This window comes from Anoplophora glabripennis, unplaced genomic scaffold (genome assembly GCF_000390285.2).
Source record: "Anoplophora glabripennis isolate ALB-LARVAE unplaced genomic scaffold, Agla_2.0 scaffold872, whole genome shotgun sequence".
Classification (NCBI taxonomy): Eukaryota; Metazoa; Arthropoda; class Insecta; order Coleoptera; family Cerambycidae; genus Anoplophora; species Anoplophora glabripennis.
Window position 1 is genome coordinate 120,972 of NW_019416958.1, and position 16,554 is coordinate 137,525.

Genomic DNA, 16,554 nt, shown 5'->3' on the forward strand with positions numbered 1-16,554 from the left:
GAATATGAAAGGAAATAAAAAATTAATTAACTCTCTGTAAGTAACAATCTTTACACATTTCAACAGAAAAATTCATACTTTTACGAACTCAAATCTCCCTTTAAATTTTCCCGCGAAACTGCATATAAACACGTGACAAATGTCAAAATAAAAAATCAAGTCGACGAAGATTCCAAAAAGAACTACCTTCTGGTTTTTTTTTTACGGTACTCGCTATTCTCTCCCAGTGAGCGACACAAAAAGCTCCGGAAATAAAAACACTTTGGATCTGTTTACCAAGACGTACATAACCTAAATTGCGCTTCCGAGCTCACCTAGGAATCCACCGTATTAATCCCATGGAACCGCGCGCTCGGCGAGAACTTTTTAAACGCTAGATATATCCTTAAGAGGTGTTAACTTTTTGCGCGCCGATCGAACAAGATAAAATGCGCTCACCCTTTAATTCTGTTTAATTCGGAAAACCGGATCGTTACGTCGCTCTAAAGCTTTCAATTCGAGGGCGCGCCTTTGTCCAACATTATCGCCGGTCTAATTAATGACGAATCTGACGCTCTTTAAAGCTCCGACGAGGCGGATGGGGTCGCTCCGGTTTAAAGGACCGCTTCTGCGAGGAGGGCGAGAGGGCAATTTATTTGTTCCCGTAAAAAGTTTACGTTCTACAGAAGAGCTGCGGGTTGGGATGGTGGCAAGAAACAGATTTGTGTTGCCGGGTCACTAGACGAGATGGCTTTGACTGAATTGATTTAGATAGACAAGACTCTAGAAAATCTTACTTTAATTTAAAATTGCGGAGCGGATGTAGCTTTTGAGGAAGAGAAAAGTAGCAGAATTAATAAATAACACTACCTGTAGTACTATAAGTCTATTACTACTACAATAATTGTATTAAATATTGCCCCATATAACATCAACCCTTCAAAAATCACACCTTAAAGGTCACACTAGTGCGAATTGGGATTTTGCCAACTTTGAACCTTTATGTCTTCTTTATTTGTTAACGAAAACAGCGTATTTATATCAAAACTGGGGTAAAATTTTCCGAGAAATCGAATGATCTAATTAGGTTTGAAAAAAATTAATCTGTTAATAAAAAATGCGATTGAATAAAGGAACAGTTTTCGAAAAATTACTTTGCATTTCAATTCAATTTATTTCTAGGTTATATGATATAAATTTAGCCACACTTTTACCCACACTAAAGTCATACTAGTGCGAATTCGTATCGCGATCGGACTATTCAGGCTCTTTAGTTTAGCTGACAATAACAGACTGAGGCCAATTGTGGTACGGCTCGACTGTTTGGGCTATAGAAGGAATTATCGTGGTGGGGGAACCCTTGGCAGCTGCTACTTGAGGCATAAGAGCTGTTAAAAAAAACTGCGGTGCGAATTCGCACTAGTGTGACCTTAGAGGGTTAATAGTACATTATATTACAAGTGAGTGAAATCAGCGATTATAGTTAAGTGAGTTGGTTAACATAAGAATGCCTGCGCGTGTGTGGCAAATTCTCACGTGCTTACAGTGGCATTTCACTCTCAAGTGTGGTAAACAACGTCACAGAACATTTGACTAGAAGCCGAAGTTGCATTTTTGGGAATACTTACGCCAAAATCTAAAGAAATGTATGACAAGAAATATTCATTATTCATAGCTTAGATGATTGAAATGTGTATTTTGTTACAAAAAACAAATGGGAGGTCCGAAAGACAAGACCATGTTCTTGGTGGTCGCTGAATTGGACTCCGGTGTCCGTTAGACCCGATTAGCTCTGGGTTAAGGTTAGTTCAAGGTCAAATGTAGAGAATCAATATATCTATACATTTTTGGGGCCGCTGAATCCGAATCCGTGGTGCATTTGACCTAATCAGGTCTGCTAAATACTGTCAAGTTCTAAACTCAAAAAACTCAAGTCAAGCATTTATGCGTATTAAAATTGAAGTAGGTAACAAATAAGATTAAAGAAAGAAGTAATTTTGTAAAAACATATTTTTTAAAGGTGGTAGGTAGGTCTAAATCGTAAAAAATATTTAAATTTAGCTGTAAAATTATTAAAAGAATCAAATTTAATTGTATTAGAATACTCCCAAATAGCCAGCTGTCTGTAACTGAAGATTGTAGTAAACAATTGAAATTTCGGCATGGTGCATATTGCGACATGAAAAGAATACTTTGCTCTACAATAAATAAAATGTGGCTTCTTAAAATATCTAGGAACAAAAAAGTGAAATAGGTATAAGGTATTTTTAGTGTCCACCATATTTTGGGTAAAAAATTAGCTCATATTCATATTCCGCTAGCCTAGGAACTTCGTAGCATTAAAATGCATTCAAATATTTTTAAAAGTGACGCAGTTATGTTAAAAAAGATTAATTTATTATTAACTTTTTAAGGAAGAAAAATTGTACTAAGGTAATTTGATCTAAATTCTAAATCAATTTATTTTCACCTTGAGATATAGCTCATAATTTTTAGAGATCCTGTATACAATTGACAAAATGATAAGTATTACAACACCTGAATGAAACAATGTAAGACTATTCTTCAACTCATACTAGCAGGCATTTACACAAGTTCAATTATTATTTACATAAGACGTCGAGTACATTAAAATTACGACACCAGATTGAAACAATGGGAATAGCGAGCAAGTCTACTGCTTAACTCATAAAATGAAAGAGATGGATACAGTAACTGTATGTATACAATTTGCAATTGTTGTTTAACACTGCCACGAAATTTTTTGAAAAGATCAATTAGGAGAATATATTTCTGCATAAAATAATGCATTATACAGGGTGTTTCAGAAAGACCTCCCGTAAATTCAGGGGGTGATAGTACGACAAAAAATAAGAATTTTTTGTCTTATGAACGATATCTCTATCTCCTCTTGTTTTCGAGATACAGAGCGACAAATTTAAATAGAATTTTTACGAAAATTTCCAGACGGTGTGAAATATTTTTATGAAATTTGGTATTCTGGGGTTTTTAAGGACGCCAAATCCGCTGATGTAATTATTTTTTGGATATTTCATAGAGGGCACTAGTTACGCTACATTCCTATTACATTTTAGGTTCTAATTTTTTTAAGGTTAGGGTTTTACAACACGCGCGCCAAAATCAAAAATACAAAATTATATTCTAAAAAAAAAATAATACACTCGTCACAAAACCCCAAAATGGACACGATTCGAGAAAAAAAACGCTTAAAAGAAAACTCACAAAATAACACGAAAAAAAAAAAAAAAGACATTTCCCAAAAGAAGCCTAACCCAAAAACTAATGAAGGAAGGCCCAAAAAAAAACCAAACACTCTTAGTAACATTTTAAACTCTAATTAACTTTATGCCAAAATTGTAGCGATTACAGTGACTGTAGTTAGTAATGACTAATTACAGTCACTAAAATTTTGATATAAAGTTAATTAGAACTTAAAATATTACTGACAATGTATGCGTTGTTTATGAGACATTCATCAATAAGTTTTGACAAGCCTATTTTGAAAAATGTTATTTTCTACACCGTAATATTGTAAGAGTTCAATTAAAAACCTTTTTTTTCTCGAAAATCGTCCACATTAGGAAGTTCTAACAAGAGTACATTATTTTTAGAAAATAAAAGTGTACATTAGAAATTGGAGCCCGAATGCCTACTAACCTAGCCTCAAAAAAATTAGAACGTAAAATGTAATACGAACGTAGCATAACTAGCGCCCTCTATAAAATATACAAAAATAATTAGACCAGCGTATTTGGCGTCCTTAAAAACCCCAGAATACCAAATTTCATAAAAATATTTCCCACCGTTTGGAAATTTTCGTAAAAATTCTATTTAAAAAATTTTATTTTGTCGCTCTGTATCTCAAAAACAAGAGGAGATAGACATAAGACAAAAAATTCTTATTTTTTGTCGTACTATCACCCCCTGAATTTACGGGAGGTCTTTCTGAAACACCCTGTATATGTATTTACCTTCAAAAGTTTTTACTTAAATTGATTCAGTTCTGGCCTTCCCCAAACGCGTACGTTTGACTGAAGTGGAAAGTGCAATACATATATTACAAACAGGCGCCCTAAAACATGCCTTAATTTACATTTTTTTAATATGTATAGGTATAGCCTCTTGTACAATTATCCATAGTTTTTTTAAGTTAACCATATAATACGCTCAGATTTTTCTTGGTTTTCAAGTAATGAGTACTTAGAAATATATATTTCTCAAAACAATCGAAATTAGTTCATTATCAATCACACACATAAATACAAAAATGAAGTCAGATAAAAATAGCCAATACGGCAGCTGTAGCAACTGATTTCATTCATGTATTTAACTTTTAATATGTTTCACGAACACATTTTATTACAGCTCCATCATATCGTAAATTACGATAATATTAAAAATTTTTATTTTAAGCATAGCCAGAACGATGAAATATTTTTAAATTTCTTCAGATGTAGCGACTCGAACCAATGCATGAAATACGGTTTAATATTATAGCGACGAAACGACTCGTTTCTTCGCCTCATCTTCCCAACGAAAGTCGAGCTCTAATTGTGAATAATAAGTGTACTAATGATAATTTTACCTCTGTTCCTTGCACCTTCAGTTTCATGTGGTCCTCTCTGGTGGTCTTGCCATCTTTCCTCTTCTTCCAACAGTACCCGTCTCTGCGATAACGTACCTTCTTTCTGCTGTACAACAACATGGAACCACTCTTGGGCCTAAAACAAAAATAAGAGATCTTAAAATATTATAATAATTATTGAAGAATTCAGCATACTTTAGAAATGTCCAACAACTCCATTAAAGAGCAAATGTCAATGTTTTGTGAAAACGATATCCCAAATACTTGAAACTACGAAGAGAAAATGTACTGCAAGATCTTAGAGTACATCGCTCTTGCAGCTCGTATTTAGACAATAGTAATTTAATGTTGTGATTTTTTTTAACATAGTTTGATTGTTGAAAATTTGTGGGATTTATTGAAATATTCGATAATTACAATAAATGAATATTGATTCATGGTGAGCCTTATATTATACAATGCAAAATCGAACATTTGGAGCGTACTAGTGTACAGGCCAAGTATCCGAATCAGATTAATAAGAAGCAAGGTAACAGGGCTGACATTCGAACACATGTCATAGTGGAACCGCAAAGATCCTGCAGTGGTCTCCGCCTTAACTTTAGATATTTTATCTCTGCGAAAACTGTCTATTCTGGGATGGTAATTAATTTTAGTGATTTGCGACCCGCTGGCATCGTCTGCTACAGCTAATAGTGCTTGGCGGCAATCGAGGCTTCGTGTGAGATTTATGGGAAATTTTCGAAATTGTGGTGAAAATTTGGATCATATGGGTTCCCTTGTTTTATGCTTTTGGCGGGAATAGCTTTTGGAAGGGTTCTTGAATGAAATTGTAAATTTGAGTGAATTTTCGAAATTAGTAACGAAAAGTAACGAAGTTATCTTTTGTTACAAGATAGTAACGAACCAACAAAAGCTTTTGCTAATTCCTAAAGCCCTTTTTTATAATAAAATGGTAATTTCTGGCGGTATATGTCCCCAAAACTTTATATTTTCAAGGGGTGCCATCCACTTCAAATGGAACCTTTAAATCTGATTAAATCCAAACGGCTTCGATGTAATCGGTTTCAACGTAGTAGTTTCGACTTATAATTCATGTACTTAAAAGTAAAAAAAGTCAATGTAAACAACAACAGAACCTTTCGAGTTGTGTCCATTAAAAAATTACCCACATGTGCACGATATCCAAGCGACGTAAATATATTCATGCGGACATTTGTTGTTTGGGAAAACAAACGTTTCCATTCGAAGTGTGTATATTTCATTTTGTTTCCAATTTTGCTACACAAATACGCAAGAAACTTGTGAAAATATGCGGAATGCTCAGTGGACCGTGAAATAATTTCATCGCGGACTTCATGCTTTCAGTTTTGCAAACGTTACTACGCGGCTAGATTTTATACTTTACTTGCTTAATATTATTTACCGAAATAGAAACGCGCTGAACTTACCACAATAATTAATGAAGAGTAACAATTACAAGGTATTAACTTCAGTGTTTTTGAATTATACAGGTTGTATCTTTAAGTGGGGATCAGTTTTTTAGAACGTGTTGTCCTGGATACGAATCTGTAATTCTATTTTTTTTAATCAAGTAAATAGTCGAGTTATAATTAGTTTTTTAAACTCCCCTTTAGTTTTCGTTTACGCACCCGAAATTTGCGTATTAGTGCACTATCAACGTTGCCAATTGTTTTTAACTCAGTCTACATTGTGAAAAGCGACATAGAAAAATAATTTGGTAAAACAGATTGCTTTTGTATAACGTAGTGACGTGTATTTTTAGTCACCATACTTTTTTGATGACAGTGGTTGAAGCGCCCAACATTAAAAAAAAAATAAAATTTTTACTTGATTTATTAAATATTGACTAATACTTCTAATATTATTAATTGTAAATACAGGGTGGTCCAGATTTTAATAGACAAACTTCGGGAAAGTACTAAACAACAAAAATTAACATCACTTTGCTCTATGAACAAATTTATCCAAATTTGGTAGACAGTCCAAATTCAAAAACCAGAGGCGGATAAACTACTATATCGTTTCCTAATTTAAAGTAAAATTTCTACACTACTTATATACTCCCTAATACAATCTAAAATTGTATGGTATGTATTAACTATAATTTTCTATTAGGTTACTTTCATGCACCTGCTCTAATTTGGCTTCATCATAGATAATCTACTCCAAATAAATTGTGTCCATTGTTCATTAGTAGATCATTCTGGCATCATAATAATGAAATAAATAAATTTACCGCATCGTCTATAATTAGTTAAGCATATTGTTTCATTTTTATTAATTTCAACGCTCTATATCTCATAAAGTAAAATGATGTTAATTTTTGTTATTTAGTATTGTCCCGAAGTTTGTCCATTAAAATCTGGACCACCCAAATTCGTTTTATTTTTCCCTATTTCAACGCTTTGTTTACTTGGTATTTTTAGGATGGTAGGTTTTCTCATCCGGAATATTTCAGACCGTTATAAAATGTATTCATATTATCAATTAATTCAGTGGCGTAGAAGTTTTACTTTAAATAAGGAAACGATATCCTTCTTTCTCCACCACTGGTTTTTGAATTTGGATTGTGTGCATACAGAACTTGAAAAAAAATATGTACCAAATTTGGATAAATTTGATGAAGCGGTTTTCCAGATATTTAAAAAAATTGTTTTATTTATGTTAATTCCAAGGCCTTGTATGTCATAAACGGTGGCTTCCTGCGCCTATGTTCATAGAGCAAAGTGATGTTAATTTTTATTGTTTAATATTTTCCCGAAGTGTGTCTTTTCAAATCTGGACCACCCTGTATATATTTTCATTTCAACTGTTACACAGCGAAACTAATGAAAAATAATTTAATGTCATCACATTTTTTTGCTGTCAATGTGGACGAATTAACCAATATTAGTATGTAGATATGTTACTAATTTATAAATAAAACTAATTTATGTTCTAAAATAATTATTTACTGCTTGAGTTTCCTGTTATATTACATGTTAAGTTTATATAGTTTATCTTATTTAAAAGAATAAAATCTCAACAAAAGTAACGCGCAAAAGAGAAGTGCCTTACGGCGGGTGGCGTAAAAATTTGCCTTTTAATAACCTTTTCTTTAAATTATGAAATTTGACAACAATGCATAACCCAGTTACCAATTGCGCATGCGCCGAGAATAACGCGTGCCGTTGAGGTCATATTAGTTTGTCCAGCGGTGGGTTGTAATAAATTTTATGAAAAAATAAACTACTATACACGTTTTTAAAGGTCAAAGGTAGCCTTTGTATAAATGATACATCTAATAAACGTTACACCCTGTATAGCAAATTTTTTATATTTATTTTGAAATGTATATGTTCAGCAATATTTGATCGTTTCGTAAAAACGACACGTTGATTAAATGGTGCTTGGACATTATAAACGTCTTTCTAATATATGCGTGTTTACAGGGCATGTAATGCTGTGCTCGTTCAGTTATCAGTATAGAATAATTTGCAATACGATCCCGGCAAGCTGCTCGGAGATACGATACAGATAGATTAAAATTTGGTACTTAAAACGTACACAGTATGCTTGACTAATAAACCGATTATAATTGAGGTAGTTTAAATTAATCCCTGCGATCCATAAAGAACAAACCCGGATTGCATTTAAATTGTAATTACAACTTGATTGCAATTAAAATCGGAAAGCGTTAAACCTAAATCCGCGTCCAAAGTTTCTTGTAGACGTCCGCAAAACTACAGTTTATGCATTCTGGCACTAAGGTCCCGACAACCGGGATCTATCGGCCACTTATTCCACCGTTTTGCTAATCGCAGTGGAGGTCAGGATGATTTTTAGGAAATTGCGAAGTCACCTAATTCAATAGAAGCTATACTCGCGACGGACTCGACCATATAATCTGTTAGAAACACTTTGGAAAACACCACGAGAATAAAACGACAGTATACCAAATATACCTACTGGGGATTTAAATTTCTAATCCACATTTCCATATAAAACTGAGCGCTTAAAGCCTCGTATCAAGATACTACAAATCATCCAAGGATCCATATAAACTAGGACTTTGACAAATCGGATTCGTATGCAAAGAACAGGGTCAACAAACCACAACCACAAAACTCAAACAGCAAACTTCGTTAGATTGGGTCCGCACGTGATCAGGCTCCCTATCGAATCGGACGGTGCTGGTGTTAGTTGGGAATTGGAAATATTTTAATCTATTTTAGGGACAATCGATTTGTCGGCTTGTCGTTATTATCTAAACCATCTCTAGTTTGTCCCCTTTTCCTGTTATCTTTGCTCTTTCTCTCGAAACGACCAGAATTATGTTTTATGGAGAAAAACTAATTAATGGAAAAGTCATACCGATATAGGAAGGATTGTGTCTAGTGTAAAAATGCTTATGGCACACGGTTTCAAAGAATATATTCAAGAAAAATGTTAAAATTATAATATAAAGAATTTAGTTTAGAAAGAGTTTAGTAATTTCGAAGAAAATTAAACCCTCGACGTTATGGTCAGTATTTTCTATGTTAAATAGTACACTGAATGTCAAAAAAAATATAAATGTCAGAAAATTTCCGAAACTAATACCATATTTGAAAAGCAAATCAGTTGGATACCGTCCGAAAAAGTCCAGAATTCTAATGAAAGAGGAAATTGAGAGATTTTTACAGCACCCGATAATATATTTCTACTAGAAAAGGTAATTCAAATTAATATAAATCGATTTAACTAATTTTGGACAACTTTTCAGGTCATTTTAATAATTGGTGTTTCTGGAGCTTTGAGAAGAGATGAGCTACTAAAGATAACGGTCGATGATATAGAACTCAAAGATTCAATTATTATTATGAGAATTCCTGATTCAAAAATTCATACTCCGAGATGTTTTGTGATTTTAAGTCCAGAACAAATAAAGATATTACGCAAATACTTTGCTTTATGTCTGGCAGTTGCTACAAGTCGAAGATTTTTTGTGAAATATGTCAGGTAAAAATGGGTTAACCAAATGGATAGCTTGAAGAAAATAAGGAATGTGCCAAAACTTTCTACTAATCATTTTATTGATGTCACAAACGCCTGGCCTAGTACGATTTTTTTAAAAGGGTCGTTTTCCAGAAAGTAGTATTAACATTACCAGGCTATTCAACACCCATCAAAATACCCATATACCAAATTTGATTGACAAATGTCTACTGAGTGTTTTTTATGTGGTGCCAAACTTCGAAAAATCTGACAACTAAAAATTATAATAAACAGATCAAAGATTGCCATGAAAGTTCTTAAACAAAAAAATTACGTTACCTAATCTAAATTAAGTTTTAGTTTTCTCCACCAAACTTCCTTCCAGTAGAACACATTTTTCCAATGCTCTTCTTAAATTTAAAATAATATACATAGTCGTTGTGGAGTAATCTCTGCACAAGCTTGTCTTATGCAATTCATTAGGTCATCCAAATTCCTTGATCTGTTCCTATAAACTTTTTGTTTTATAAAACCCCAAAAGTAAAAGTTCACAGTTCGAGAAAACCAAAATTTAATTTAGATTATTGTTTTGCAATTTTTTGTTTAACAACTTAATATTTACAATCCATTACCTACAATTTTTGTACGTTAATTATTATTTTTACTATAATCTTAATTAACAGTATTAAATTTATAGTGTCTGTATTTTTTTCTGTCCGATTGGTACTTGTTTTCACTTTCATGGCAATCGTTGATCTGCGCATTATAATTTTTAGCTGTATGATTTTTCAAAGTTTGACACCACATAAAAAATACTCAATAGACATTTGTCGTTCAAATTTGGTATGTGGGTATTTTGATGGGTGTTGAATAACCTGGTAATATTATCTTTTTGATAAAAAATGCCTAATACCACTTTCTGAAAAAAACGACCCTTTTAAAAAATCGTAGGAGGCTAGGCTTATGTTACATAATAAAATAATTAGTAGAATATAATCTCCCTTGAGGATACGATTTGTAAAAAAATTAGCTTGCGGAAAGTCCACAGCTTTCTCACATTTCCAGAGGTGTTAACCTGAAAAACGGAACACACTGTATACAGAAGACAGAATAAAATTTCAATCGCAAATAAATTGTTACCATCTTCAGTAGAGCCTATGGAATTTACCACTGTGCGCAGTAAACTTAAACAATTGCAGCAGCCTCATTGAATACCCAAAACTAAAATATATGATAACTGACAGCACTGAATCTGGTATAAATTTCAATTTACATGTAGTGCAAAATAAATTGGAATGCTCCTTTTTATAATAGTTACTGTTTTGTATTGAAATGTTAAAATACTTAAAATGTACATTGTTTAATTAATAAAATCATAAATAAATTTTTTTGACATTTGTCTTATGTTCTACAACGAAAAACTTTGAAGTTCTAGAACAAAAAAGTATTTTGCAGCTAGGTGACAAAAACAGACTCACTTTGTCAACTGAAAATTTAACAAAAATGTCGACTTTTGATGACAGTTTTTGAAAAAAAAATATTTGTAGAACTATGTTGTTTTTTTTTGTAAATGTCGCTTTGACGACTGGTATTATTATAATATTATATATTATACTATATTAGTATATAGTATATCAATGTAGGCTGTCATAATGTGTACTATGGATACGAGATTTGAAAATTCAATCATGTTTCTATTCATCTTAAACAATTTTCTGTGTTAACGGTTATACATAATATGATGTTGGTTTGGTAATGCGGAAAATATTGATAATATGTTGATAGGCGACACTAATTGTAACAAGATTTCGCAATATTGCCAATATATATCGAACTAGAATTTAGTTGCTTACCAAATTTTATTGTTTAAATCTAGTTGGTATCAATTGAGTTTCACGAGTTTCTGGTAGAGGTAAAATAACCTCACTTTAAATACGGTTTGTTTGTTTATTTTTTAATAGTTTATGGATTATAGAAAACTTAAGGAAAGTGCCATTCGTTCACATTTTTATTTATGTTTTGTTGTCTCTTTATAGCTACATTGATTATAATTAAAGCGCCTCCGACTTACATATCATATATTTTTTATCATAAAAAGATTTTTTTTGTTTCCACATTTTACTATATATTTCGAATGTAAGACAATCATAAATATTGTTTATATATATTTTAATTTTCGCATCTACACTACGTATTGAGTATATTGATTTATATTTTAATGTATAATTTTTACCAAATTCATTAGTAAATATTCTCGTATTCCACCCTTCGAGCGAGCTTCAGGATTTCAGAACACCCCGTATATTCATAGAAGTCATAATCTTGTACCTACGGATATGCCGGAGACCGCTGAATTGAAAAGGAGGCGAAACAATCATATTCACCTACCTTTCCAATTCAAACCAAAAACCCGCCACGGTTGNATTTAATATTACATTAAAAATTACATTTTAATTGATAAATAATTATATGGGTATTATAAAATAAAGTATAACCTTATGAAAATGATAAGAACCCTAACATTTTTTAGGAGAAAAAGAAAAATACAAGGTTTTTGTTCCTTAGCTTTCTAATACTAAGTCATACGGTCCTTTTTAAAATCACTATGTTTTTAGTCTTTAATACTTATTGCACCAATTCACTTACTTTTAATAAATCTATTTAGCAAAATAAACTAAACAATATAATACTATTATAACTTGGTAAAAGTTAGTAGTTTAGCAAAGGACTTTTTGTGATTTTAAAATGAGTATTTGTGGAAAATACCAGATCGTGATATACAATTAATTTTACGTTACATTTACATTAAAAAAAAAACAAAAAAGTAACACAAAATTTTGCGCTTAATCTATTATTATTGGGTGTCGTTATGCATTCATTTTATTACTTTAGTATTATTTTATTTAATAAGAACTACCTACAAAGTATTCTAAATTTTCCCGCGACACCACTTTGATATTAAAATGACTTTGGTAAATAACTAGATACATTAAGTTGGCAACGCTGCGAAATCTTGTTACAATTAGTGTCGTCTTATGTTGATAGTGAAGATGGTCAAGAACCAAAATCTCGAACATATATTGTTGACGGCGAAACCAGAGACTCGAAAAATGTAGTTGAAATTTGGAAAAAATAAGTCGCTAACAAAATATATAAAAATAATGGGAAAATATTAAACGAAATTGCTAGATGCTTTGGCTTATCTAATACACAGGAATAGATAAAGGGGACATCTACAATCATGGTTGAAGGGGTTTGCTGGCTGTCATCGACGGTGGTAGAATCTTACCTAGGAGAATCAATCCAAAACAAATTTTATGCAAAGGGCTACCTAAGGAAGCAATTTCTGCTGTCTACTACATTGAGAAGTTATGAATTGCTTAGAATTCTTATCGAAAATTTTATGTAATCGCAAAGCAGATGTATGTAGATTGTAGGTATACATTGTTAAAAATGAACTGATCTTAGTGAGAGACATTTTTACTGAAATGGTGCAATAAAAACTTATTGCACAGGCTCTTATAAAAGTTAATTTTTTCATTGGAAATTACGTGAAAACTGTCACTTTTAATAGGATTGTAGTTAAAATTAAAAGTATACAATTTTTCTGTTACTTTCGACACGACCGTAGAAAAAATATTTTAGCTAACCAAAAAAAAATACTGAAAACAATACACCAGGCTCGTAACAGCGCAATCCGTTTCGTACGTTTCACGTATAACCGCTGAACGTCATGTAGAATTACAGTTATCATTTATTATTGAACCCCTTAAAACGTCATCGGGGGTTAATAAAAACGCACTTTCGCCGGCAATTAAACACGAGTTTATTGCCATTTTTAAAGCCGACGCGGACATAAAACGAGAACACAAAGCGCCGCCCTTCCACCGGCTCTCCGAAATACAAAATGTAACTAACAAGAAAAGTAATTCCGTTCATGGAAAGTGCTCCTTGCAACTGTGGCGTGTATTCAGATGTTTTATTTGGAATTTAATATCACTTTTATGTGGAGACAATATTGCACTGTAATTGTGGATTACATTCTACATTGATAGTTAGTACGAGTGGTCCTGCTTAAGGACCCTCTTTACGACCCTTTGATGGCTGCAGGCATGCACTTAATAGTTTAATACATCTATAATTTAATTTTCAAAAGTCACAAACGTTTTGTTCACCATCTCATCGTTCTGATCGGACGCGCCAGCTCGGAAGTAGAATAGTTGTGCGGAAGACGGACGGCTTGCTATTATTCCGCAGGCCACCAGCACACGTTAAAGCACTGGGCAAAGCGGCGACAATTTTTTTCCAGCCACATCACGTGTGTAGTTGGAATAAAATACAGTGCATAACCCCGTATGAAGTTATAAATAACGGAGCACTTGCATAGGAAGTTCTTAGCGCCCGAAATAGCAACTGAATTTGGTTAGGGAACTGGGGCAAGTCTTGAATATGAAATTAAGCGATATTTTATGAGTGTACAGACCTGATCTTGACCTCCTTGCTCTGCCATTCCGCGTGCCGATCAAAGCTGATAAGGATGGCGGCGATTTCCTGAAACAAGAAACTGAATAAATCCGCTGAAATGCATAATACTCGGGCTGGAAGTATATAAGGATTATAATAAAAATGTTAATTAAGAGTTAGATACGCCGAAAACTGGCTTATACAAAATTATATTATTGTGGTCTTCCATATCAGGCAAAAAATTGTTACTACATAATTTCGTATAATTCCAAAAAAATATATTAATTCCATTGCAGTAAAATTTAATGATGTTGTACTATTGAATTTTATAATTTGCAATACAATTACAATTATAATTTACAATAACCGCTGTAAAGGTTGCACAAGACTGTGAAAATAACGAGCGTTCAAATAAAAACGTGGTCTAAGTTGGCTCTGACACATTGGACGTAGGGAGTAGCTTATAGTGACCAACTTAACCTCATTTCTCAACGAGCTGTATAGCAGCTGTCAGTTTCAATAACGTTAATGACTATATAACTTTATTTTAAAGAATAATCGTGATAACAATAACAAACAATTAAAGGAGCTGCGGAAAGTGTCCCCCTCCTTGTTATAACAATAAATTAAAGCAGCTGCTGAAAGTGTCCCCCTCCTTGTTCCAAGCACTTTTCACACCTGTTCCTCAAAGAATTAAAGACATTTTCTAAGATGCTCGGGGTATTGTTAATTTCACGAATCTTGTCTATAAGTCGAGCCTGCAGATGGTTTAAATCAGGAATAGGCAGTTCAAAAATAGTGTTTTTAAGGTAAGGCCACAAAAAGAAATCACACGGCGTAATATCACATGACCTCGGTGGAAATTCATGTTCAGCATTGAGACTTATTAGTCGATTTTGGAAAACTTCCCTCAACATATTCATCGTCTCGCCTGCCGTATGTGCCCTTGCGCCATCTTGTTGAAAGTAAAAGTTTGTAATTTCGTTTTCTTCCAGCTGGTTAACAAAAGGAGCGATAATTTCTTCTCTATACCTTTGCGCAGTAAGAGTACCATTAAAAAAAATAGGTCCATAAATCCTCCTTCGATTGAGAGCACACCAAACTCCAATTTTTTGAGCGTGTAGAGGGCCCTCGACAAAAAAGTTATCTGGTTTTTCAGAAGACCACATTCTCATATTCTGTGAGTTTACGTAACCACTTAAATGAAACCAGGCTTCATCAGAAAAAAAGGTGATATTATGAAGTTCACCGTAGTTGTTTAAAAACCATTCACAAAATACAGCCCGTCGCGGAAAATCAACTTCATGAAGTTCTTGCTGACAAGTTAAACGATAGGAGAACAAACGCAAATCTTTTTTTAACACTGTGTGGCAGGTACCGACTGATACTCCCACCATTTGTGATAAAACACGTACAGAAGTTCTTGGCGCATTTTCCATTATTTGTTGGACATTTTCTTTTAATTCTTCAGTCCGCTTTTTAGGTCGGCCGCTTCCTTCTTTTCTTGTTACACTGCCCGTTTCACGAAAAACATTAACACAACGCTGAACTGCACTTTGAAAAATTTTGTACTCAACAACGCCGGGAAATTGATTTTGAAATTCTATGAAACATTCCTCAATAGAATACTTCCATATTCCATCAATCTTGCGTCCATTTCTAAAGTAGGACTCTATGATAAACACTTTTTGTTCTTGAGAAAACACCATTTTAAACGCTTTTTAAAACGAAAATATTCAAATTGATAACGGCGATATAGCGCTTTGACAGATGACGTTTAAGTTCATTTGCTATACGCTACGCCCTACGTCCAAATTTTCAGAACCAACTTGACCACGTTTTTATTTGAACGCTCGTTATTTACTACAACATATTTTACCACAATGAAGTGTTTTTACTTCAAATACATATTTTATAGAAACTTTTCAGAAGTTATTGAGATAGATCTGACCTTCACATGTGCAGTTCTTTGTTGTATACAACTGTGGTTTTATTATATTATATTAGTTAGATTCAATTTAGTTATACACTGTGTCCCAAAAGTCCCAGAACAACAATATACAGGGTGCGGCATTAGCGCGTCGAAGTACGATATCTCCTTTATTATAGAAGATATCAGAAAAAAGTTATTTAAAAAAATTGTAGCCAACTTAAAACTGCACATTTTAAAATTATTTTCGTATATACAGGGTGTTACGTATCACCAGGGTGAACCATACATACTAATTTTTAAATGGGACACACCCTATATATTATTTCAAATTTAGATTAAGCTCATCTCTTCCATGCTTCTAATATAGGGTTTAATTATGTTATACAGGGTATTTCAAAAATTATGGTCAATTGTATACGAGAATCATTCCCATTTCAGCGTCCTGCATACTTTAAACAGAACAACTTAACAATTTTTTGCAGGCATAACTTTTTGATATTGGTACAGTTTTACGAGAAAGTGCTATTTCTTTATTATTGCAACAGTTGAATATAGGGCGTTCCCAAAGTCGAGCACATAATTTTCTCAATTT

At 33.0% G+C, this 16,554-nt stretch overlaps 1 protein-coding gene across 3 annotated transcripts in view; it reads right to left on the reverse strand.

Annotated features, from left to right (window-relative positions):
- LOC108913331 (calmodulin-binding transcription activator 2) overlaps window positions 1–14,113 on the reverse strand; it is a 70,588-nt gene extending 56,475 nt beyond the window's left edge. For 2 of the 3 annotated variants that reach the window (XM_018718865.2, XM_018718866.2), the window contains exons 1-2: window positions 14,049–14,112; window positions 4,586–4,721 (exon numbers count right to left, since the gene is read on the reverse strand). In XM_018718865.2, the coding sequence (XP_018574381.1) occupies window positions 4,586–4,705 (120 nt within the window). In that variant the 5' untranslated portion in view covers window positions 4,706–4,721; window positions 14,049–14,112. Of the gene's footprint in view, window positions 1–4,585; window positions 4,722–14,048 lie in introns of all 3 variants that reach the window. The other variant, XM_018718864.2, reaches the window with a different exon arrangement.
- Between the last annotated feature and the right edge of the window lie 2,441 nt (window positions 14,114–16,554).